The sequence below is a fragment of the Ranitomeya variabilis genome, chromosome 2, assembly GCF_051348905.1.
Source record: "Ranitomeya variabilis isolate aRanVar5 chromosome 2, aRanVar5.hap1, whole genome shotgun sequence".
Lineage (NCBI taxonomy): Eukaryota > Metazoa > Chordata > Amphibia > Anura > Dendrobatidae > Ranitomeya > Ranitomeya variabilis.
The window spans coordinates 1,037,638,329-1,037,662,064 of NC_135233.1; the positions used below are offsets into that span (position 1 = coordinate 1,037,638,329).

The window sequence follows — 23,736 nt, forward strand, 5'->3', positions numbered from 1 at the left end:
TGGGAGAACCCGGAGGAAACCCACGCAAACATGAGGAGAACATGCAAACTCCTTGCAGATGTTGTCCTTGGTGGGATTTGAACCACTGAGCCACTGTGCTGCCCATATGCTGTGTGACTTCAGAAAAAGGAGCCATCAATCAAGTGGGAAGAGGCAGTGCTGGGTGGGGAGTAGAGCTGGGGTGACCGAGGTTTCAGATCTACCATAGCTCTTCAGCCTCATTTGCATATCAATTCAAATACTGATATCCCAGTAATGGAGGAACAGACCGGCCACGTAGAGGTATTGCTGGATTTGTTTTTCAAAAAAAATACATGTGTGTATATATACCTAGTTTGGGGTGTGAAATCCTTCTGATAGATTTCCTTTAAAACCCAGAATATACTAATAAAGTAGTGTGAGGTTTTGGAAGAAGAAAAGTTGGAGCCTCATGATGACGGAGTGACACATCGAAAACAGAAGATCAAGGTAGACAGTGATGGCATGGAGTCTGAACGATAGTCTCATGAGAGTTTCGCACAGAACTTACTTGTTCCTTTCCATCTTTTCGGGCTGCACAGATGAGAGGCGAGGCTGCTCCGCCATAAACTCTACATACAGATGCCCGTAGGCTGCACAGACAGGACGGCACGGCTCACTGGCTACCCTTTCAGGATTGATTTCGATGTACAAGCAGGATGCAACAAGCTCCTAAAGTTTCCTCTAGTGGTGAACGCAGGAAGACAAAATATTGTCATTTAAAGGGGTTTTTTTTGTGATTGTAAACCTTTAAAAAAAGTTTTTCAAGAGTAAGAAAAGTTTTGAAAGAAATTGATAAACATTATCTACCCATTGAATCTCTCGCAGCTCCAGTGCTCCCAGCAGGTCTCCAGTGTGACACCATTACAGCCAATCACTGGCCTCAGAGGTGACATTTGCATATATTGCACATGACCACTGAGCGCATTGATTGGCTGCAGCAGTCATGTGAATGATGGGTGGGACCAGCAGGAACCAATGGAAACACGTCATCTGATTCAGTCTTTATTTCATAGTTTTCCCCTCTCGTATCCTGCTTTCCTAGCTGTTTTTTATGGTATACTGATGTATTCCAGCCAGACAAAGGCCAAAAAGTTTTTTTTTTTTCAGTCTGATAATGGCGCCCTATGGATACTTTGTATAGCAGAAGATTTCCAGACGTGAACATAAACCATGATAAGGACAGATCCATGAACCAAGATAACAAAACGATTCCCTATTTCCTAAATAGGTTGTCCGGGATAAAAAAAAACCTCTACAGAGGTCTACAGAGGCGTAGAAAATACCAAACTCTGCTATAATTAGCCTCTGCAGGTCCAGCGTTGCCCTGGTCTTTGTTGACAGTGATATCATGATTATAGAGCATGTGAACACTGCAGCCAATCACTGGCATCAGTGCTGATGCAAACGTGGACGGTACAATCCGCTGAGCCCATTGACTGACCGCACCGCAATGGCCTCATGCATTGTATTTGTGACATCCTCACTTTAGCTTTGGACCGGGGCAGAGTTGGAGAGGAAGTGCAGGACCTGGGGAGTGTGAATATAGCCGGGTTTGTTATTTTATTTATTTATTTTTTATATATATATAGGACAATCAATATCCCCTTTAAAAATGCTATGGGCCGAAAAAGAAAAAAATTGTTTCTTTTAGACCATTTTGGTAAAGGAGACCCAATGAGTTACCTGCTGTGTACATTAAGTCAACACACATCTTCATAAAAAAAACAAAAACTGGAAAGATATTTTATGAAAACGTAAAAAGACAGAAGGAGCAGTTTAATCAAGAAGTTCCACTTCTACTCCGGGTCACACCATGTCGTTGGGACAGAGTGACGCGGCGCCGGTCTCCCACATCCACCACCCTAGAAATGCGATCTTCAGAGCCACCCCACATGGTTGCACCGACAGCAGCCTCATCCCACGGCTCCCATGGTTTAGACAAGAAAAGTTGCCCGACTTTTACTTCGATTGTGGATTTCTAAACGTGATTAATATGACTTTTATTAGAATACTGTTTTTTTTTTTTTGTTTTTTTTTTATCTACCCTTCTTGGCAGCACCATGAATCGGACGATTACTCGTACCCAAGCCCACAACACAGCTGTGAAATCATTCAGTAGAGCGATAGAGAGACAGAGGGATTAAGGCAAAGGGTTCGGAAACCTTTTTTTACGGATCTCTGCTATTTGTGCCCAAATTGTTAACCCCTGCAACGCCCGGAGACATCATACGTTCGTTAAAAGGAACATACACATAACATGGTCCTAAGAGCGTATGTTACAAGTCCTGAGTGCCCATTATAAAATAATGGAAATATTGTAAGGCTAGGCCCACATGGCATGGCATGGCATTGTGGGGTCAACGAGCTTCCCTTGCAGTGCTATCCTTACATATGTTTTTGTAATACCATCTTGTCCTGTGCACAATTCACAAACCGATCGGAGGTTCTAAAAATGGAATTGTAAAAACATATAAAATATTGTCTGTGGGTCATTGCGGGGCGCTGGGGCGCCTCCAGGCTGTCTCTTCCCGCTGACTGCTGTTATTGTTTGTGGTCGCATGGCTGTTGTGTTCAGAATTGTTTCCTTCTTTATTCAATTTTTCCAGCGGAGGAGCAATGGATTCCTTTTCAGTCCTTTCCTTTTTCCTGGCCCGGGCTGGCAACATTAACAGCACCAATATGCAGAAGAAGTGTAGGCAGTAGTACCAGGAGCTGAAAAGGATGACAGGGGCGTAGTTAGAATAGAGCAACATACAGAAGAGAAATATTTAAAGGGAATCTGTCACCAGATTTTGCCATGTAATCTGAAAGCAGCATGATGCAGGGAAAGAGACCCTGATTCCAACCATGTATCACTTTGTTTACTGAGTGCAGCAGTTGTGATCTAAAAACTCTGATTGTAAGTAGCATGTAGCAGAGCTCAGAAAGCTGCCACCACCCACACCACAGCTTTCTATGCATAATAGTATTGACAGTAAGCTGCTAATCAGTGCTGGGGCGTGGTCAGACCAGGAGGACCGTGGGTAGCTAGTCCAGCAGTGATAATCTCCTGCTGATAAAACACTGATTGTATTCAAAAATAGCCTAGTATGTGACACATCGCTGAAATCAGTGTCTCAGCCTCTACTTCATGCTGCCTTCTGATTACATAGCAAAAAACGGATGATATCTTGTTTTGGACCCACATGAAACTGGAGGACAGGGCCCTGTTGGGCACCTCTGTAATTGGAGATGTGGAGTTCTCTCCCTTCATGTATGGGAGTTCTAAAATTTGCTTTAGATGCTTACTCGCCATTTCATTTTAAATTCGCATACAAACGAGTAGAGAGAGAAGTGCGTGCGCAGCCACCCCTCATTCTTGAACAACGTGCAAAGGGGCCCCAATCTTTTATTTACGGCACCACAAATCCAAAATAATAATTTTATAGCAATTAACTTTGCACAAATTATTTTTATTTATGGAGCGGTTACCAAGAAATAAAACATTTTTGCAATTTACTGCTTAATAAAATTTTCAACCTTTCTTGGGCTATTAACAGTTTTCTTTTTTGTTTACAGCTCGTTGTTTAGGAGACCGACCACCGCTGCTTTCTAGTTTGTAAGTATTGTGAGAAAAAAGCAGAGGGAATGAAGCTTAAATTTCACCCCTAAATATTCCACTCACCAATGCAAATGAGAAAAGAAGGAAAGCGCGAAATATTAAAAAAACTTAACCTTTAATCAAAAGTGTTAAAATTTTTACACCAAAATCAATGTGTTAAAAATAGGTCATCCAACTGAAACCAGATGATATAGGACACAAACAAAAATAAGCATGGTACAGGAAGAAAGATGACATTAGTCAGTCCAGAATAAATTGGCCTCTAGATATTGAAACCTATACAAAACCTGTGACCTTACTCCAAAAAAAAAAAATGAACAGTTAGTGAACGGCTTTGTAATAAATAGTCTGAAGGTCTATAAATCAGTATATTGGATCATAAATGGAATAAATAAGGAACAGTCTCAGCCATTTTATGATGCAACTGGAGAGGTCATCTATCAATCCATATTCAAATGGTTCCTGTTAAAGGTCTCAAGGAGTCCTGGTTCTGGGTCCCTAGTCAAAGCAACTGACCCTGGTTACCCCCAGAGACTCGCGTTCTAACAAGGGCAGTCCACATCTGACCCTCTAGTACTGAATGGCCCTGGACTGTCACCATGTGCCTCCTGACGCGTTTCCTCATCTCCGATTCATCAGGGGGGAGTGTTAGCCCTATTACTGACCGGAATATTGCCGGGGAATAGCGGGGGGACAGGTGGATTAGTCAGGCAGTAGAGTTTAGAATAGATTGGAGGGGAAGAAGAAGTGAGATGAAGTGGGAAGGGATTGGGTCAAGTGCACAGGTGCTGAGATGTGATCTGGAGAGTCTATCTTCTGTGATGGTGGAGAAGTTGGTTTTGGAGGTGGAGGGCTGGGAAGTTGGGAGGAAGGGCTCTGGGGGTTGTTGACCAAAACTTTCTCTGATGTTATCCATCTTCTACTTGAAAAATGAGGCAAAGTCTTCAGCTGAGAGAAGTGGGGAGGGAGGAGGTGCTCGGGGACGAAGGAGAGAATTGAAGGTGTTGAATAACTGTTTAGGGTTGTGAGACAGGGAGGATATGAGAGATGAGAAGTAGGTTTGTTTAGCTGTGGCGAGTGTGGTCTTGAAATTAGTGAGGGACTGTTTGAATGCGATGAAGTGCTCGTTGGAGTGGGCCTTAGTTCCTTGGTTCTTTGTGCCAGGGCTGTCTGTTGATTTTGCGAGCATTGGTATATGTGAGAGGGGCAAGAGATTCCAGAGCTACAGTTATTGTGGTGTTATATAGAGCAGCAGCATCATCCGCATTGTGTACGGATATATATATATATATATATATATATATATATATATATATATATACACACATATATACACACACATATATATACACAGTATATATATGTGTGTATGTGAATGAAATATTATATATATATATATATATATATATATATATATATATATATATATATATATATATATATATATACACATACACATACACACACACCTTTGACTACCGAGTTATTATATGTATTTTCTTATATAAATTATGTAGTATATGTTTGTAGGCTGGACTTCTGTTGTGATTATGGCACATTGTGTTTCCACACTACATGACCCAGCCCTTTGAGATATCCTGTATACTGTATACTAGATAAAGACCTGTTGGTCGAAACATTGTATGCTCTGCATGGCGGAATAAAGTTCCTTTAAATTTCTACACCTGGATTGGACGCGGTTCTCATTTACCTTTAATGATACTGGTGGGCCCTTTGCACCCCAATCTGGCACTACTGACATCTCAGGACCTTTAGGCACAGATTGGGGACCCCATACACCTAAAGTCTGCAGTCTGTGGAGAATGACTGCAGATTTGAACCCCAAGCCTGGACAACCCCTTTAAGTGTATGGGGGCCTTAATCTGTGCCTAAAGGTCCCGAGATGTTAGTTGGTTGCTGCATGATTGAATTGGTTGCCTTTCCAGGCTACTATCCCCATTTGTAATGACTTTCATAAAAATACTTATTGTGGTGAAGATATGCTGGTAAAGTATATATTTTGTAGATACTTCATTTTTGCATTATATGGTTCTGTTATTGAAAATTGTAGATTAATACACTGAGTTACCTGTAAAACTGTAGTGATGGCTTTACTGATAAGAGCACAAATGGTGCCACTGTGTAACTAATCGCCACTTGTGTCGCTATCCACGTCATCACATCATATATTGATTTCAGTTCTGGAGAGTGAAGAAAGTGATGCCGAACATTGTTTCTGATCTGAAAGTGAAATATAGATTTTTTTTCCGGGAGCTAGTCATATAACTATGGTAAATACACAAAGAACTTAAATAGTTATTCCCCCATTGCCTTAATTGGGTTTCATAAGCATTTTACAGATAGGCACTTTTACAATGTACAGTGGAACAGTGGCCACAATAGACGACCTCAAAAGCCGCTAGCTGAAGGTTTTACAATGGCCCTCACAGTCCCCTGATCTGAACATCATTGAAAATCTGTGGCTAGTCATCAAAATAGCAGTGCATGCAAGACGACCCAAGAATCTCACAGACCTGGAAGAATTTTCCAAGGAAGAATGGATGAAAATCGCTCAAACAAGAATTGAAAGACTCTTGTCTGGCTACAAAAAGCTTTTACAAGCAGTGATACTTGGAAAAGGCGATGTTACTAGGTACTAACCATGCAGGGTGCCCAAACTTTTGTATCAGCCTATTATCCATTTTGCAATTTTTTAAATATAAATTAGGACTATATTATATATTTTGCCTAAAATACAAAGTAAATGTTTAATTTTAGGCCTTTTAGAGATTATTTTTTAACTGTTTACAGTAATTTTGACCAGGGGTGCCAAAACTTTTACATGGCACTGTATATTCCTCTGTCTAAACCTGCTATTAAACGACTATAAAAGATGTTGCCAGTCGGCATCGCGCAGTGTAACTGGACCCTTAGTATTTGTCGGGGCCTCATGCTAGAAATGGTGACTGAGCATTTTTGTGTTTCATTAGTACAGATGACCTATTAATATATTTTATCTGACCTCCTGTATGATATTACTCTGCACTTGTGAACCCATTACCTTACAATGAAGACTTGTACTAGGTGAGAGGCCGGACATCTTATCTTAATTCTACAATACTCAAGGGCACAATTCACTGTTATCTTTAGGCAAATATCTATGAAAAGGCAATCTGAAGTTGCTTTGGGCAGCAGAAAATGTGTGTTTCTGGTGAAAGTCTTTTTTTTGTGGGAGGAAATAAAATAATCAATTAATACCGCTGTGCTGTGCATAAGCAATACCAACATATGGTGTCAACATAACAAGGACAAATTCCATCATCCAGAGTGGAGAGATAATGCATACTTGCTGCAGATACGTATAACATGGCTGACAGTTGAAATAAATTATTCCTCAAGCACATTATGAGGAGTTCCAGGTAGAGATGAGCGGATCGATTTGTGCGACCATGTTCCAGGTCAGTGCTCTCTTGCTATGGACAGGAACTGCGCAAATATCCTTACCCTTGGGGATCCCAAGGTCGGCATATAATCACCATACATCGCACAAATGACGTCATGCCAAGCCGGCGATATCCACGCCACTCCAGTGACACCAGAAGCTCGTGAAATTTGAGCAGTTCCTCTCCACAGCCAGAGAGCACTGCCCTAGACCATGGATAGGGGTCGTGCGGAGCAATATTCTCATCCCTAGTTCCAGGAACTAAGCCTCTGGGGATGTGCTCATCATCATAGGAGCTACTAAACATACAAGTCTGGCCCTGCAATAACTCACTGCCAACTCTCCGTCCTCTCCATAACTCATGAACCTTGGCTTTCCTGAGCGTTCATGTGTTTTCAGAGAAAGCCACTGCATTCAACACTGCCCAGCCCTTAGGAACCCCAACATCGTATTTTGGGAAAGTCGCAAGGTCCGGTGCAAATTGTATTGTCGGCACTGCAGACTACATAACTATGTAAAATTAGCTGTTGGCCAAATGAGTGATCGGATAATAGTTATTGCATGTGTATGGCCACCATAATGCAAACAGCCGCCAAAGGAATTTTACTTGAGCAGCAAATAAAGAGGGGTAATGTCATACATCAGAACTTCATAACACTTAAAGGGGCTGTCCATCCTTGGGGTCCATCCTGAAGCCACCCCTATGTGATTGCAGACTTGTGAATCCTTACAGCGCACACTGTTCTAGCTGTTAGGCCTCTCGGGCGCCGTAAGTTGGCGGGCGTGTCTGCAAGTATGCCTGTAATACAAGTGAACTGAGTGGTCACATGACTACCGCTACCGGAGAATCCTGAGATCAAGCAGCCTGTGCGCTGTGAGGATTCACAAGTCTGCAGTCACAGTTGTATCCAAGGCCAGAAAACCCCTTTAAGGTCTCCATACAGATCAGATGAAAGCGGACAGTACTCATTTATGTGTGTTGGAGGCTTCCCTGACAGATGATATCCAGTTGGAATTTCAACTCCTGATAACCTTTGCTTTCAAGGAAAAAGTCACTGTCAAAGGTGTTTGGCAGTGGCTTTCTCTTCTCTGCCCATTGAAAACACATGAACGCTCAGCTGAGTCGTGAGAAATCAGGAGAGGTAGTTGTCTGTCAATCAGCTTTCTCATGTATGACGCCTTATTCCTGCACCTGGGGGACCAGTAGGACTCAGGGCTCCAGAGCAGCTGATACGGCTAACCACACAACCATGTTCTGAAGGTCAAATTGTGACATTTTTATACTAGCAACTAAAAATCAAAGGAGGGGTAACGTACAGAGCACATTAGAAGAGAGCCATCCATAGCAATGTTGTGCCTGTATGAAGGCGTGATCACATCTACCAGGTACTTACATTTCGTGCTGCCAGCGTCATTAAACTTCCAGTGAAAAAGGTCAAGTAATACCCTGGATACACACCATGCCAAACTGCTGACAACAGGAAGGTCTGAGCTGTCGGGCTGTACGTGGCGCGTTCATAGCACACTCTGTGGAAAGCCGAAAATGCAGAACGGTCATAATGTGAGCGATGGAAAAAAAAAAATCAGTCGCTGGGTAAAAATATGTGAAATCTTTAAGCTGCAAACACCGATCAGAAACGAACGACTGTAATAATGTTCATCTGCAACCATCGTTAGTCAATGGGTCTTAAAGGTAACTCTGAAAAAGTCACGTTATTCCCAATTTCTAACTCGTTCAACACGGAATCCAAGAACAAGGTTCTGAAATCCCAAAGATTTGGACTCTGAATAGGGCAAAGGTGCATATGTGCGGTGTTCGCTCCATTAGCTCTTTTATGAGGCTGAGCTTGCCTATGTCTGGTAGTCCAGTAGACTCTGAATAGGGCAAAGGTGCATATGTGCGGCGTTTGCTCCATTCATTTTCTATGAGGCTGTGCTGGCCTATTTTCACTAGTCCCATAGACAATGAACAGATAGGAGGTGGTGCGTGGATGACATTGTGTGCTGGAAGACATTGCTATTAGGACCGTCATACCTCTTTAGCCATAGCGCAGTCTGTATGTTCCAATTATCAATGAACATCTTAAAGCTTGTGGAGAACTGTAAAGGGAAATAGAAAATTAGCTCAGACGATATTCTCTTTATTATGGTAAGATATGTGGGATAGACAAGTGTACAGATGTGCGGCCGTTCAACCATTCAATCATTGCTCTATATTTTTCAGCTTTGATGTTTTTTGCACCAAATTCTAAAAATGGCTCACTCGGTCCATAAATTTGGCACAAAAGGGAACCTGTCATTATTGGTGAAAAACTGAACGGTGATCCGCCATACTAACAGCGCTTCCTTATCCTGTCACTATTTCCCCACAGTATTTTGTGCCTCTGAAGAAGGTAAATGCGAGCGAAACATTACGCATAATCGGTGAGAGATTAGTTCATAATAAATCATCATTATAATTCATCTATCACGAGTGCCAAGCTCTTCTTTCTGCAGTCGCCCTATATAACTGCAGACTTGTGAATCTTCACATCGCCATATGAGGATTCACCAGTATCAGTGCCAGGAGCAGACTAACTATGATTTTCATACGTGTGGTCATGTGCCGACTAGACATGCGTGGCCTCGCTCCATACAAGTGTATTGAAAGAGGCCGCGCTCATCTAGTCGGAATGTGGCCGGAAGCATTCAGATCACATACTTGAGGTCAAATGTCCGCCCGCTCTGGTACCAGAGAATCCTCACAGCGGGCAGTACACAAAAATTGTACCCAATAGCTGGATAATAACCTCTTTTTTCAGCACCAAAAGTCGCAAATCCTTCCGTCAAATTAGAAACTCCTCCAGAAAGCTTTCTCTGGGGCAGCGGTGAAATGACGGAAGATGCTCAAAAAAAAGATGTGGCATTTGGTAAAAGTTGCATTTCATTAATCTGTCTGAAACACGTGGATAAGCAAAGTTGTTGAGGAAAAATAAAGAAAAAAGACAACAACAAAAAAGAAAGAAAAGTGGTGAAAAACAGAGAAAAAGTTGCAAATACAAAAGCCACTAAAAAAGAAAATCACTCCAAAAAAGTGGAGAAACTGCAATGATGAATCGGAGTATTAGGCCACGTGCACACGTTCAGTATTTGGTGAGGTTTTTTTACCTCAGAATTTGTTTTAAACCAAAACCAGGAGAGAGTGATAAATACAGAAGTGGTGACGTGTTTCTATTCTTTTCCTGATTGTAAGCCAAAACCAGCAGAGGAACAAATACTGAGGTAAAATACTGACCAAATACTGAATGTGAGAATGTGACTTTAGGCCACGATCACATGTTCAGTATTTGGTGAATTTTTACTGCAGTATTTGTTTTAAACCAAAACCAGGAGTTGGTGATAAATACAGAAGTGGTGCATATGTTTCTATTATACTTTTCCTCTGATTGTTCCTCTCCTGGTTTTGGCTTACAAATACTGAGGTAAAATACTGACCAAATACTGACCGTGAGAATCAGGCCTTAGGCTACGTTCCCGCAATAAGCTTTTGGTGAGTTTTTGATGTTGCAGATTTTCTGCACCATTTCGGCACCTATTAAGTAAAACAGGCTACTTGCATTTTTTAAAAAAAAATACGCAGAGTAAAAAAACTCATTAACCCCTTTCTGCCAGCTGACGGAATAGTACGTCAGCTGGCAGATCCCCTGCTTTAAGGTGGGCTCCGGCGGTGAGCCCACCTTAAAGCTGCAACATATCAGCTGTTTTGTACAGCTGACATGTGCGCGCAATGAGCGCGAGCGGAATCGCGATCCGCCCGCACCCATTAACTGGTTAAATGCCGCCGTCAAGCGCTGACAGCGGCATTTAACTAGCGCTCCCGGCCGCGCGGCCGGAGGTGCTCGCACTGCTGACCCCCGTCACATGATCGGGGGTCAGCGGTGCATTGCCATAACAACCAGAGGTCTCCTTGAGACCTCTATGGTTGTTGATGGCCGATTGCTTTGAGCGCCACCCTGTGGTCGGCGCTCAAAGTACACCTGGATTTCTGCTACATAGAGGTGATCTGTACTTCACCTCTATGAAGCAGAGCCGATCGAGTTGTGCATGCTTCTAGCCTCCTATGGAGGCTATTGAAGCATGCCAAAATTAAAAAACAAAGTGTTTAAAAATATAAAAAAAATAAAAAATATATAAAAGTTCAAATCACCCCCCCTTTCGCCCCAATCAAAATAAAACAATTAAAAAAAAATAAACATACACATATTTGGCATCGCCGCATTCAGAATCGCCCGATCTATCAATAAAAACAAAGGATTAACCTGACCGCTAAATGGCGTAGTGAGAAAAAAAATCAAAACGCCAAAATTACATTTTTTTGGTTGCCGCGACATTGCATTAAAATGCAATAACGGGCGATCAAAAGAATGTATCTACACCAAAATGGTATCATTAAAAACGCCAGCTCGGCACGCAAAAAATAAGCGCTCACCCAACCCCAGATCATGAAAATTGGAGACGCTACGGGTATCGGAAAATCGAGCAATTTTTTTTTTTTAGCAAACTTTGGAATTTTTTAAAAAATAACCTAGACATGTTAGGTGTCTATGAACTCGTAATGACCCGGAGAATCATAATGGCAGGTTAGTTTTAGCATTTGGTGAACCTAGCAAAAAAGCCAAACAAAAAACAAGTGTGAAATTGCACTTTTGCTTCAATTTCATCACACTTGGAATTTTTTTCCCGTTTTCTGTTACACGGCATGGTAAAACCAATGCTATCGTTCAAAAGTACATCTCGTCCCGCAAAAAAAAGCCCTCACATGGCCATATTGACAGAAAAATAAAAAAGTTATGGCTCTGGGAAGGAGGGGAGCGAAAAACGAAAACGAAAAAAGCTCCGGGGGTGAAGGGGTTAAAAACCTCATGGTGTGAACATAGCCTTAGTTAGAACAGCATCAGCTGTAGAAGTATTTTCATACATAGAGAGATGTTAATTATTCCTGAACTACCCCCTTAATAGCACAATAATAACGAGGTATTTCAACATTCCCTTCTTGCTAGAAACATCCCTCAAAAATAAGATGGGGCTTTCAGCAATCAATAACAGCTGCTCAATCTCCCTACAGCATCCCCAGAGGTGAAGGGAAGTATTACACATTTTAGATAGATGTCTGTGTGAGAATTGCACAGACATGGCGCCTCCTCGCAAGCGGGAAATGCGAGCGAGCACAAAAACAAGTTGCTGAGTGGAGTTTTACGCCTGCAGGACTACACTTAGACGTGTTTCATGGGGTATTATGAAATAATTTATAGCCATGTTTTTTTTCGTACATTTTACATGAGTGAGCACCATCAGCCATTATCAGCCGCTCCGGCGATATCCTCGGCAGAGGTAAAGTTAGGGCTAAATCAGGTCATATTCAAAGTCACAGGAACTGGTCCTTGGATGGTTTCCAGTAGACCTCTCAATGCTGCGGCCAGGCCGGTAAATCATCAGCATTTTTCTTCTCCCCTGACGGCATTTCTATTAAGCGAACACTTGGTTTATTGATTACAAGTCACGTTTTTAAAGTTGGATTTAATAAATAAAGAAAGACGTGGAGGGACATTTGCTGAAAAGTATTGCGGATTCATTATGTAAATATCTGTGTTATCGTATTATACACTTGTGAAGACATAATCGGAGTGAGTGGAGACGGCCTTGTGGAAAGGCTGAATGCTTTGTGCACTTTCGTTTCAGGTACACAGCTCTTATGCGGACCAATGTGTCTCCATGGGTATAGTCTGGACCTGGTGTCCTGTTTGTCTATGTTCACAGGAGGTCAAAACTGCCATTTTTTTTATTTATTTATTTTTAAAGTGGAAGCTCTCCATTTTTGGGGGAATTTTTATTTTCCCGCAGCAGTTCTGAAAAGTTTTAAAAGTGGATCTGTTTCAAAGAAGCACTATTTTTATCCAGCAGGCATTTTTCAGAACAAGCTTTTTTTGTGTGTTTTTATATTAGACCCAAATTTTGGAAATTGAGTAGGTAGGTTTTCTAACATTCTTAAAAGCTTAGAAAGAAAGTACCCCGAGGCTAGGTGCAGACGAGCGTGTTTGTCACCCGAGAAAATAGGGTCAATTATGCAAATTAAATTCTGATCCAACGCTGATCATTGTGTGATCATAGTGTGATCCGATTCTCTCGATTGAGAAGGTTGAAAAAAAATTTCTCCATCTTAATTCTGTCCATACATGGAAAGTCGGACTGCACTCAGATGTCATCCGAGTGCAGTCTGATGGTTTCCACTGACTCATTGACTTGCATGGCCAAGTGTGATGCGAATATCAGATCTAACTCAGGTATACTGCGATTTTTCGTCAGACCGGCTCTGCCAGAGAAAGAAAAAAACAGGCATATGCACCGCCCCACAGAATGACATTGGTACGAGTGCGATCTGATGTTTTGTCGGATCTCAATCGGACCGATAATACGGTCATCTGCGCCTAGCCTGGGGGATTGAGGCGGTCTGGTTAGGATGCCTCCATCATGGCCACCGGGCATAGAAATAGTTGTCTGGCCATTGTCGCTTACATGCAGATGGATGAGGGAGCACCTACCTCTATTTTTTTGATGTTCAGATTTGATACTAGATCCCAATTTTCTTCCCCGTTCTCATCATAGCCTTGGAAACCAAAACCTGCAGCATTATTGATCGCGTCCGCTAAAAGGAAAGAGTAGTAAAAACACGTTCTTAATTCTAAATACTTGTCCACCAATATGTGCAGAAGCCGCTAAACTGTGTGCCAGAATCAGACATCTAGATCAGCTATTAAAGGAAATTTCCCAGCAGGTTTTCACTGTGTAATCTGAGAGCAGTATGATGTAGGAGTCTAGATCCTGATTCCAGCGTTGTGTTGCTTACTAGGCTGCGTGTTGCTGTTTCAATACAATCAGTGTTTTATCAGGAGGAGATTATCACTACAGGACTAGGTGTCTCATGCCTCCTAGTCATCTTGCTCTGTGTAACTCCGCCCCCACAACTGATTGGCAGATTTCTGCCAATGTAAACAGAAATCTGCCAATCAGTGGTGTGGGTGGGGATATACAGGGCTCAGCATTCTGATGAGATCAGCTAGACAGCATGCAGCCCAGCAATTGACACATCACTGGAATCAGAGTCTCTGTCACTACATCAAAACAGCAAAAACCTGCTGACAGATTCCCTTTAACTTAAAGTAGATTTCTACTATAAATAAAGCCAATTTCTGGAGTAAATGTAATGACTTTATTCTCAGCTGACCCTCGTCCTCCTTTTATTGAACAAAAATTAAGGTTGGAGGGCTGGTGTAAGAACAACAAAAGTTTCAAATCTTTTACACGACTACTTATTGTGCACAATCTACTAAAGAGTAGTAGGCTACAGCTCCTTAGGGCTGCAGGGTGTCCTTTTACCTACCCGGACCTGTACATCTGCAAATATGGTGTCACATATACACTGACAAAGCTGTTGGTATCGTCTGTTAAAGAAAGAAGAACCCACAATGGTCACAGACAACTAGAAATTGACAAAACTAATTTTTAATTTCGATTTACTGAATATGAGCAATGACAATCAGACAGTGATTAGTAATTGCGGTTCAGCAGAAAAATACAAAATATAATGAACCTGGCTTGGACAAAAATAATGAGACCCTTAACTTAATATTTATATGCACAACCTTTTTGAGGCAATGGCTGCAAACAAACGGTTTGTGTAACTCTCAATGAGAAATATCCACAGGTATTTTGGCTGCCTCCATGTGAGCAAACTGCTCCTTGTGTCATGTGTGAAGGCGCCTTCTCCAGACTGCAGGTCTCAGCTCCTTCCACAGATGTTCAATAGGATTTAGATCCGGGCCCACAGACACCACTTCAGAAGAGTCCAAAGCTTTGTTGCCAGCCATTCTTGGATGGATGTGTTTTTTTGCCCATTATCTTGTTGGAGGACCCATGACCTGCGCCTCAGACCAAGCTTTCTGACATTGGACAGCACATTTTGCACTTGATAGTCTTGAGATTTCATTGTACCCTAAACAGATTCAAGACACCCTGTGTCAGATGAAGCAAAGCTGCCCCAAAACATAACCGAGCCTCCTCCATGTTTCACAGTAGGTATAATGTTCTTAATTTTTGCATCTTTAAACAGAGATGATATGACTTGCGAAAAAGCTCCAGTTTTGTCTCATCTGTCCAGAGAACATCCTCCTAGAAGCTTTGTGGCTTGTCAGTATGTATTTGGCAAATTCCATTCTTGCTTTTTTACAATTTGCTTTCAACAGTGGTTTCCTCACCAGTCGTCTTCCAAGAAGACCACTTTTGCCAAGACAGTGACAGATGGTGCGATCTGATACTGTTGTACCTTGACCTTGGAGTTCACCTCTAATTTATTTGGAAGTTGTTCAGGGCTCTTTGGTTACCATTCCTATTATGCATCTCTTCAATTTCTCATCAATTTTCCTCCTGCGGCCATATCCAGGGGGAGGTCGGCTACAAACTCAGACCTTAAACTTCTGAATAATATGTGCAACTGTAGTCACAGGAACATCAAGCTGCTTGGAGATGGTCTTATAGCTTTTACCTTTACCATGTTTGTCTATAATTTTCATTCTAATCTCCTGAGACAACTCTGTCCTTAGCTTTCTGTGGACTATGTTCAGTGTGGTACACCATGATACCAAACAGCACAATGACTACTTTTGACCTTTTAAATAGCAGACTGACTTATTACAATTTTCAATCGGACACCATCATTTTTGTCCAGGACAATTTCATTAGCTTTTTTTATTTTTGTATTTTTTGTTGAACCATAATTCAAAACCAATATCTTATTTTTTTATTTTGATATTGAGTAAATTTCAATTGAAAATTACCTTTGTCTGTTTTAATTTTTTCAGTGACCACTTTGGGATTTTCTTAATTTTATCAGAATTTTGTCCATGTGTGTATAATAAGGTTGAATTCATAAAAACTGTTCTGAGCGATTTGTCCACTTTTTGTCTGAAGTTAAAATTCATAAATGAGGCCCCAAAAAATAAATCTCAACGCAATTCAAGAGTTTTTGAACTCACATTTTAGCCACTAGATGGCAGTGTTTGATCACATTTACAGGGCACTTACATAAGGTCCAAGCAAAATAATACTTTGGTCTTGCAGCCAATAGAGACAAGTAGAGATATATGACTCTTGTGGGCACTGATGAGGTTTCCTGAAATCGTTCGTCTATATTGTATTCTACAGGTAATATCCGTGTAGCCGTCATGTAGAATCCTAAGGATATTGCACAGACCACAAGTTTATGCACCACAACTGTCTGAAAAGAAAAAAAAAAGAAAAAAAACACAATCTCATGAGTACATACATTAGAGATGAATATTCACAATTTCAATTCAAATAAAGCAATAATATTTTGGATCGAAAAATCCATGCCGTAGATTCTGTTGGATATCCTGTTGCTTATATAGTGCTTGCATATTCTGCAGCTCTGCACACAAGGAGCAGTAAAATGGGCCCTACCCTAGAGATGCCAGACGTGATTTATCTCCCTGTGATTGACATCACTTATGCCATTTCCTTTGAGGTAAGGAGAAGACAAGAGATGATCTAATTTCTGCTTTATTGCCCCAGCCCAGATAATATCTAATATGTGGATAACCCCCTTAAAGAGGCACTCCCACCTTACACTTTTATGGCATATTATCCCCTGCTCAGGCCTCGGAGACCAGTAGATAGTTGGTGTCCATGCCACCACTATGGTCTTCCTGCCAAAACCTCAACTGAACTCTATGACAAACCAAGCTCTGCCACTCCTGTCTCACATAGCTGTGTAACAACTAAAATCGCTGCCCTAGCTCTGCTTCATCACCAATCCAGCTCTGCTTCATCGCCTATCCAGCTCTGCTTCATCACCAATCCAGCTCTGCTTCATCGCCTATCCAGCTCTGCTTCATCGCCGTGCCTATTCTATGACACCAGTTACCGTGTCTTCCATAGACACTGCGACTGCTTTGAATTGGCTAAATGGGAAGTGGGAGCATGTGAGGTCTCCTGCACCCATTTTTATGTCTTACTTAGTGAGCCAGATCCTCACGAAGCCTTGGGTCCGGATGAGCAGTTCTTATGCAGCACGGACACAGCAGAGCGATCCAGATGGAACAATGAAGGCTGATGTGGCAGAGCAGCAAATGATGTAGTAAAAGTGAAGACATGGTAATTTTCTGTTCTGCTACATCAGCCTTCATTGTTCCATCTGGATCGCTCTGCTGCACCAACCCCATGTGTCCGTGCTGCATAAGAACTGGTCATCCGGACCCAAAGCATTGAGGTTCTGGCTCACTAAGACAGACCTAACAATGGGTGCAGGAGACCTCACATGCCTCCCACCTCCCATTTAGCCAATTCAAAGCAATCACAATGCCTATGGAAATCCATGCAGATGTGTTCCTGGGTGCATGGACGCCATGGTTCTGTCAAAGCTATCGTGGCTCTATTAAGGACTGGAGCAATGGTGCTTCTGTGATTGGAGTCGGTGATACAGCAGCTGGTAATAAGTTTCAGACTAAAGTTCGAAAAGTCAATGAAAATCGAGTATTCCTATTCATGGGGGAGAAGAAGGATGTCACATAACATTAACAGTGAACGTGAAAGTCGTGACCGATTAGAACATCTGAGCAGATTGCAGACATATATCTTCCTGGTGATATTAGTTCCTGACATTTGGCATACCGCAGATTACAGCGCGACTGACGGTCACTGATAAACCCTATGTTCTGTGCTAAAGGTGATCACAGATCTAGCGGTGAGCTCATGGGAGGACGACGCATTTTAGAACTACATAAACCTGTGTTCTAGTGCAGTTTACCCATGAGTGGGGTCATCTTGATCATTATTGATTAGTAGAGGTCCAACTGCTGGGACCAACCGGCATAAGGGGGCAGGTGTATCCCCCTTAGAACAGGAGCAATAGCGCACGCTCGACCTCCGCTCCATTCGTTTCCTATACTGCTGCACTCACCTTTTTCCAGCAGCCCCATAGAGAATGAATGGAGAAGTGGTTGGAAATCTGACTTTCCACTCCAATTTGTATTGGGCATAGAAAGTTCCCCATTTTGCCAATCGGTGGCGACCCCAGCTGTCGGACCTCCACAATCAATAAGTTGATACTTATTTTGTGGATAGGTGATAACTTGTTTAAACCACATGACCCCTTTAAGTAGTTATAGCAGCCATTTTTAGATGATTTGGCACCAATATTTAGTCACCAAGTCACCCAGGTTTCATGGCAAAGCGTAGTTCCTTCTCACTTCTTCCTCCCCTTTCTCGGTGTAATATATGTGGTTTATTATTATCCTGTTTTTGGCTCCTATGTCTAGAAGAGAACCCGTAAATGGAGGCTGCGCCCGATACCCAATAATAATCCTGACCCATAGGCTCATACAGGACAAAGTGGGAGCAATCTCATGACATATCTCTATGTATTTTTTTTTTAACCAGGTATAAACTTTGCTGCTCTTCTGAATCAGGCATATTTTTCTTAGCACATATGCACTTGTTAAATATTTGCAACAGGTTTTTTGCAGCAAAACAGTGTGTTGGCAGGAAAAACACAATGTAACATATGCTAGTTTTTAACATGTTTTTGTGTGCAACATTAAAGTGTTTTTCTTGCGTTTTTTTCCCCATTCATTTGAATGGGTGAAAAACTCAGCAACGATGCAGAAATGACAAACTGCAGATCTGAAAGGACACTGGGATGGTTCAAATCTGCAAGGAAAAAATAAGCAACGTGTGCATGAGGTTTCAGAAATCTTTCACTTTGCTGGTACTGTAAAACACAACGAAGCACAGAAAAATGACTAAAATGCAGAGAGTGAACTAGTCATTCCTGCGCCTCTGTTCCTGAGATATGGCCTCTTTGTTCCTGTATATACATCTGGTCTAGTTAGCAAAGGGGTCATCCTCTTCAAAAAGACACCAACATTGAGGAGTTGAGGACAACTTGAGGAGTTGAGGACAACTTGAGGAGTTGAGGACTACTTGAGGAGTTGAGGACTACTTGAGGAGTTGAGGACTACTTGAGGAGTTGAGGACTACTTGAAGAGTTGAGGACAACTTGGCTAAAAAGAGATTTATATATACAGGGAAGAGGAGGCACGGAGAGGAGCAGGAACAAAAATAGGTCCTCTGTATTATTGCTTATTGGTGACAGATAGGCCTCTGCTCACTGCCTCCATCATCCATCCGCTTCATGGATATGATATGAAAAGCTCATGAAGTATGCGTTAACAGAAAACAGCCATGTGCCATATCTCGGCATCCGTCACCTACTATTATGGCATCCATTAATCTTTTATGTGTTATTTAACTGCACTGTCGGGATGACATAATGTAGGATATTACTTTATTCCATGATTTTTTTTTTTACTAACCAGGCAGAGGCCAAAAGGACACCCTTAAGGCCTTCATCTGGTAATGGAGCCCTACGGACACTTAACATTTATGTCCAGAGCTTTCCAGTCCTACAGCTAACCAAGGGCAAACAAAGTGCTGCAAACAGACCTAATAACCAGTTCCACGTGTGGCAGATATTAGGAGGAACATTGGACTGAGGTGTGAGACCGGCTGGTCCCGGAATGGACACATTTTTGTAATACTCAGTGGACTCCAACCTTTTTTACTTTGGGAGCCACATTCAGCTCTGAAAGATCGTTGCGAGCCACATTCTATATTAGTAGCCAAAGCCACCACTACCTCACAGCGTAATGCAGGTAAGAGACGGTTGTAATGCACGGTGCAGCCCAAAGTTTCTGGGATAAGCAAGTTGCAAAAAAATTTTTCTACGACTTGTGCAGCAACTTGTGGGTCACAACATTCACTTCTTACATGATGCAGCAATGTAGCAGTAGCATAGTGCCTGAAGCCCCCGATATTGAGTGGACCGGCTAACGGTCTAATGTGTACGAGGGCACCGGCCATCTGATCGTCAGGTTTGATCGTGACTGTGCATATTAGATTTCAGACTGCAGATCGCATTGTTCTCCCAGAGATAAGCCGCCGGCCGATGTGCCACATGGTGGATCTCTCATATAGAAGACAGGGGGGCTCGGCCGGACCAGCGCTCCAGGAGGGGGCAGGAATAAGCAGGGCTAGATGGAGGCCCCCCATGACTGTGCTTGGACATGAGCTTTTTTCAAAAAATTGAGCTGTGTCGAATGATTGGGTGATAGGAGGTGTGGGAGGGGTTGTTAGTGGGAGGCGTGGGGCTATATCAGGGAAAAGTGCAGGAAAAGGGCACACTTGTTTACCAAGTAAGCCTGGGACAGAGACAGAGAGGGCAGCCCCCCCTAACGGTTTGCATTACCTGAGAGCGAGATGGAGTCGGTGGACGCATTGGTGTGGCACTTGAGGGACGTGGCCAGGTCAGGCCAGGTCCAGGAGAGGATGGCTGGAGGAGCAGCTGGCGGCGCTGCTCGGATCAGCAGGAGCACCGGAGGCCAGCAGCAGGCGCACGAGGCCCCCGCAGAGAATCTCACCTGAGGTGAGCGCGCGTGGCAGGCGCAGGCCTAGGAGCCCCTCCGGGGACCCTGCGGAGGCTGGGTGCAGCGGTGCGGCGGTGTGCTCCCTCCGGCAGGAATCCTCCTTGCCGGCCGGCTGGCGCTGGTATCAGGAGCGGCGTTCATGGAGGAAGAGCCGCACTGGAAGTGAGGCCTGCAGCGTCGCGGTAGGCTGCACCGAAGACCAGGAGTGCAGCGGCGGGAAGACCGGAGCCCAGGAGAGGTGTCGCGGCGGCCAGGGCAGGAGGGAGCACGTCCGGGGCGGCAGACACCGGCAGCACAGATGACGGCGCGGCGGACGGCAGAGGAATGGCTGCAGGAGCAGGGCTCGTCAGAAGGCGCACGGGAGGACGGATTTTGGCGGGCGCTGCGGTGCAGGCGGCGTCTAGGCAGAGTGAAGCAGAAGACGTGCATCGGACGGGAAGGGCGGCGGGCAGTGGGGCCCCACTGCCTGGCAGGCGTGGAGGACGTGAGCCAGATAGGGAGCAGCGGACTTCGGAGCAAGTACGGTCCAGGTACGGGAGAAGGTCGGTCGGGCGAGGTTCAGCAGACGCTCCGGTCCCCCCTGGTGACGTGGAGGCCAGGGGCGCGGGCCGGGAGCAGCACAGGGTGCTGAAGATTCGTTTTCTGACAACGAGCCAGAGGTGGTGGATGAGCGGCAGGATGCAGGACGCACGGCTGGCAGGGACACAGCACCTGCGCAGCTCAGTGAGTACCAATCTATGTCTAGTTTGTTGCTCAGGGGGGGTTTTGGTGCGGAGGTTAGGGGTGATCAGGCGTCAGGTGGGCGGGCGACTGATATTGGAGGGAGCAGCGGGTCGGCGGAGCCTGGGCTGCGTGATGTATTGGTGAGCGTGTCGCAACTGTCGAGCAGATTGCAGAGTGGGGCAGTGAGAGAGGCTGGGGTCTTGCCGGCCCGGGCATGGCTTCCAGGGGCGGGGGTTTCGGTGCAGTCTCTACCTGACTCGGGTAGTTTGTTAGTGGGCGAGCAGTCGCCATCGGTGTCTGGAGTGTCCGTATCTGTGCAAACGGCGAAGGATAAAGGGGACACGGTGAAGTTGGATGATAGAGCTAAAGGCGAGGTGTACATTTGTTTTGAGGGGCCGTTGGGGGCTCATTTGAAGAAGGAGGTCAAGGAAAAGATTTGGCGTGACGATTATGTGAAGATATTTTCCCTACTCCCATTAGAGAAGTTTAATCTCGATAAGGGAAAAAAGGACGATAGCAAGAAGGAGGAAGAGGAGAAGAGGAGGTGGCGACTTATACCGCAGACGTTTGTTAATTGGTTACAGGCGTTTGCAATCCTAGCGAGCATAATCGGTGAGAAGGCTCTGGAGAATTGTTCTGGCTTATTTTGTTATCTGGATGCGATTGGAGAAGTGCAACGTACTTATGGTGGACAGGCCTGGTTGCGCTATGATGAACAGTTCAGGCAGAGGAAGGCGGTCAGGTCTGAGATACGCTGGGATCAAAAGGACATAGGACTTTGGTTAAAAGTAATGGCGCCAAGCAGGTTACGGGCAGTCCATTCATGGGAGCGGAAGTAGTGCCAGCCAGCAGGCGGGACATACCAGTAGTGGTCAGGGGTCGCAGGGATCAAAAGAACAAACAGGTACATGCTGGCAATTTAATGAGGGCCAGTGCAAATTCGGGAACACCTGCAAGTTTAAACATGTGTGTTCCCATTGTAACGGAGGTTCACATGGGGCTTCAAAATGCTTCAAAAAAGCAAGAGGCAAGCCGGCAGTGGGTGCCGGTCAAGGGGGAGACGCCGGTGAGGTTGGAAAAGATGGCCCCCTTTCTAAGTAGGTATCCGGATCAGGAGAAGGCCGGTGTTATTAGTAAGGGTTTTGCGGAGGGTTTTCACATCCCTCCTCCTGACCATGTGGTTCCGTTTTTGGTTAAAAATTTGAGGTCGGCTGCGGTTCATGCAGTAGTGGTTAGTGACAAGTTGAAAAAGGAGGTGGAGTTGGGGAGAATGGCTGGGCCGTTTCCTTGTTTACCGGTTGAAGGGATGATCGTCTCCCCGTTGGGGGTGGTCCCCAAAAAGGAACTGAATAAATTTCGTTTAATTCATCATTTGTCCCCGAAGGGGTTGTCTGTGAATGAAGGCATTTCGCAAGAGTTATGTTCAGTTGTTTATATGTCATTCGACATGGCGGTGCACTGGGTGCGTCGTTATGGGCCGGGAGCTTTGTTGGCAAAGACGGATGTGGAGTCTGCCTTTCGTTTGCTTCCGATTCATCCGGACAGTATCCTGTTGGTGGGATGTTTTTGGAATGATGGTTATGTGGACAGATGTCTACCGATGGGTTGTGCCATTTCATGTTCCTTGTTCGAGACGTTTAGTACCTTTCTAGAATGGGCTGTCAGAGAGGTGGCTGGTGTTCCGTCCGTCATTCATTATTTGGATGATTTTTTGTTCATAGGTCCTCCCGATTCAAATGTGTGTAGAAACATTTTGGCGGCCATGGAGTGGGTGGCGGATCATTTTGGTGTTCCCCTTGCTAGGGAAAAAACCGAGGGCCCTTGTACGGTTTTAAGTTTTCTTGGTATCCTGATAGACTCGGAAAAAATGGAATGCCGGTTGCCTGATGATAAATTGTTGTCCCTGAAGCAGGAGGTTGGTCGCGTTGTCAGGCTCAAGAAGGTGACATTGAAAGAGTTGCAGTCTTTGCTCGGTCGGTTGAATTTTGCGTGTAGGATTATGCCCATGCGATGTATATTTTGCCGGAGGTTGTCCAGGGCGACAGCGGGGGTGCGGTCCCCGATTCATTTCATTCGACTTGGTCAGGAGCATAAAGACGATTTGCTGGTATGGCAAAATTTTTTGGTGCAATATAACGGTCGCTCTCTGATACAGCAGCAGTTGGTTAATAATTTTGATTGCGAGATTTACACGGACGCAGCCGGCAGTGTTGGTTATGGGGCGTATTGCGCAGGTCAGTGGAGTGTTGGAGCGTGGCCGGACAGTTGGCACAAGAGCGGTTTCACAAGGAATCTCGCTTTGTTGGAGTTGTTTCCCATTGTGGTGGCTGTGTTCATTTGGGGTGACGTGTTTGTGAATCGCAGGATTAGATTCCATTGCGACAATATGAGCGTGGTGTCCGTGATCAACACGC

General features: G+C 44.0%; 1 protein-coding gene and 1 long non-coding RNA gene across 3 annotated transcripts in view; one reads left to right on the forward strand and one right to left on the reverse strand.

Annotated features, from left to right (window-relative positions):
- The window catches only part of LOC143808577 (uncharacterized), a 121,484-nt gene that overhangs the window by 60,648 nt on the left and 37,100 nt on the right, over positions 1-23,736 (forward strand). The window contains exon 2 of the long non-coding RNA XR_013221978.1: positions 3,580-3,619. This is a non-coding gene — a long non-coding RNA (uncharacterized LOC143808577). The remainder of the gene's footprint in view (positions 1-3,579; positions 3,620-23,736) is intronic.
- The window catches only part of MBOAT2 (membrane bound glycerophospholipid O-acyltransferase 2), a 269,915-nt gene continuing 248,185 nt past the window's right edge, over positions 2,007-23,736 (reverse strand). For both annotated transcript variants that reach the window (XM_077291395.1, XM_077291394.1), the window contains 6 exons: positions 16,182-16,374; positions 13,643-13,746; positions 9,100-9,164; positions 8,459-8,591; positions 5,712-5,863; positions 2,007-2,733 (listed from right to left, as the gene is read on the reverse strand). In XM_077291395.1, the coding sequence (XP_077147510.1) occupies positions 2,511-2,733; positions 5,712-5,863; positions 8,459-8,591; positions 9,100-9,164; positions 13,643-13,746; positions 16,182-16,374 (870 nt within the window). In that variant the 3' untranslated portion in view covers positions 2,007-2,510. The remainder of the gene's footprint in view (positions 2,734-5,711; positions 5,864-8,458; positions 8,592-9,099; positions 9,165-13,642; positions 13,747-16,181; positions 16,375-23,736) is intronic.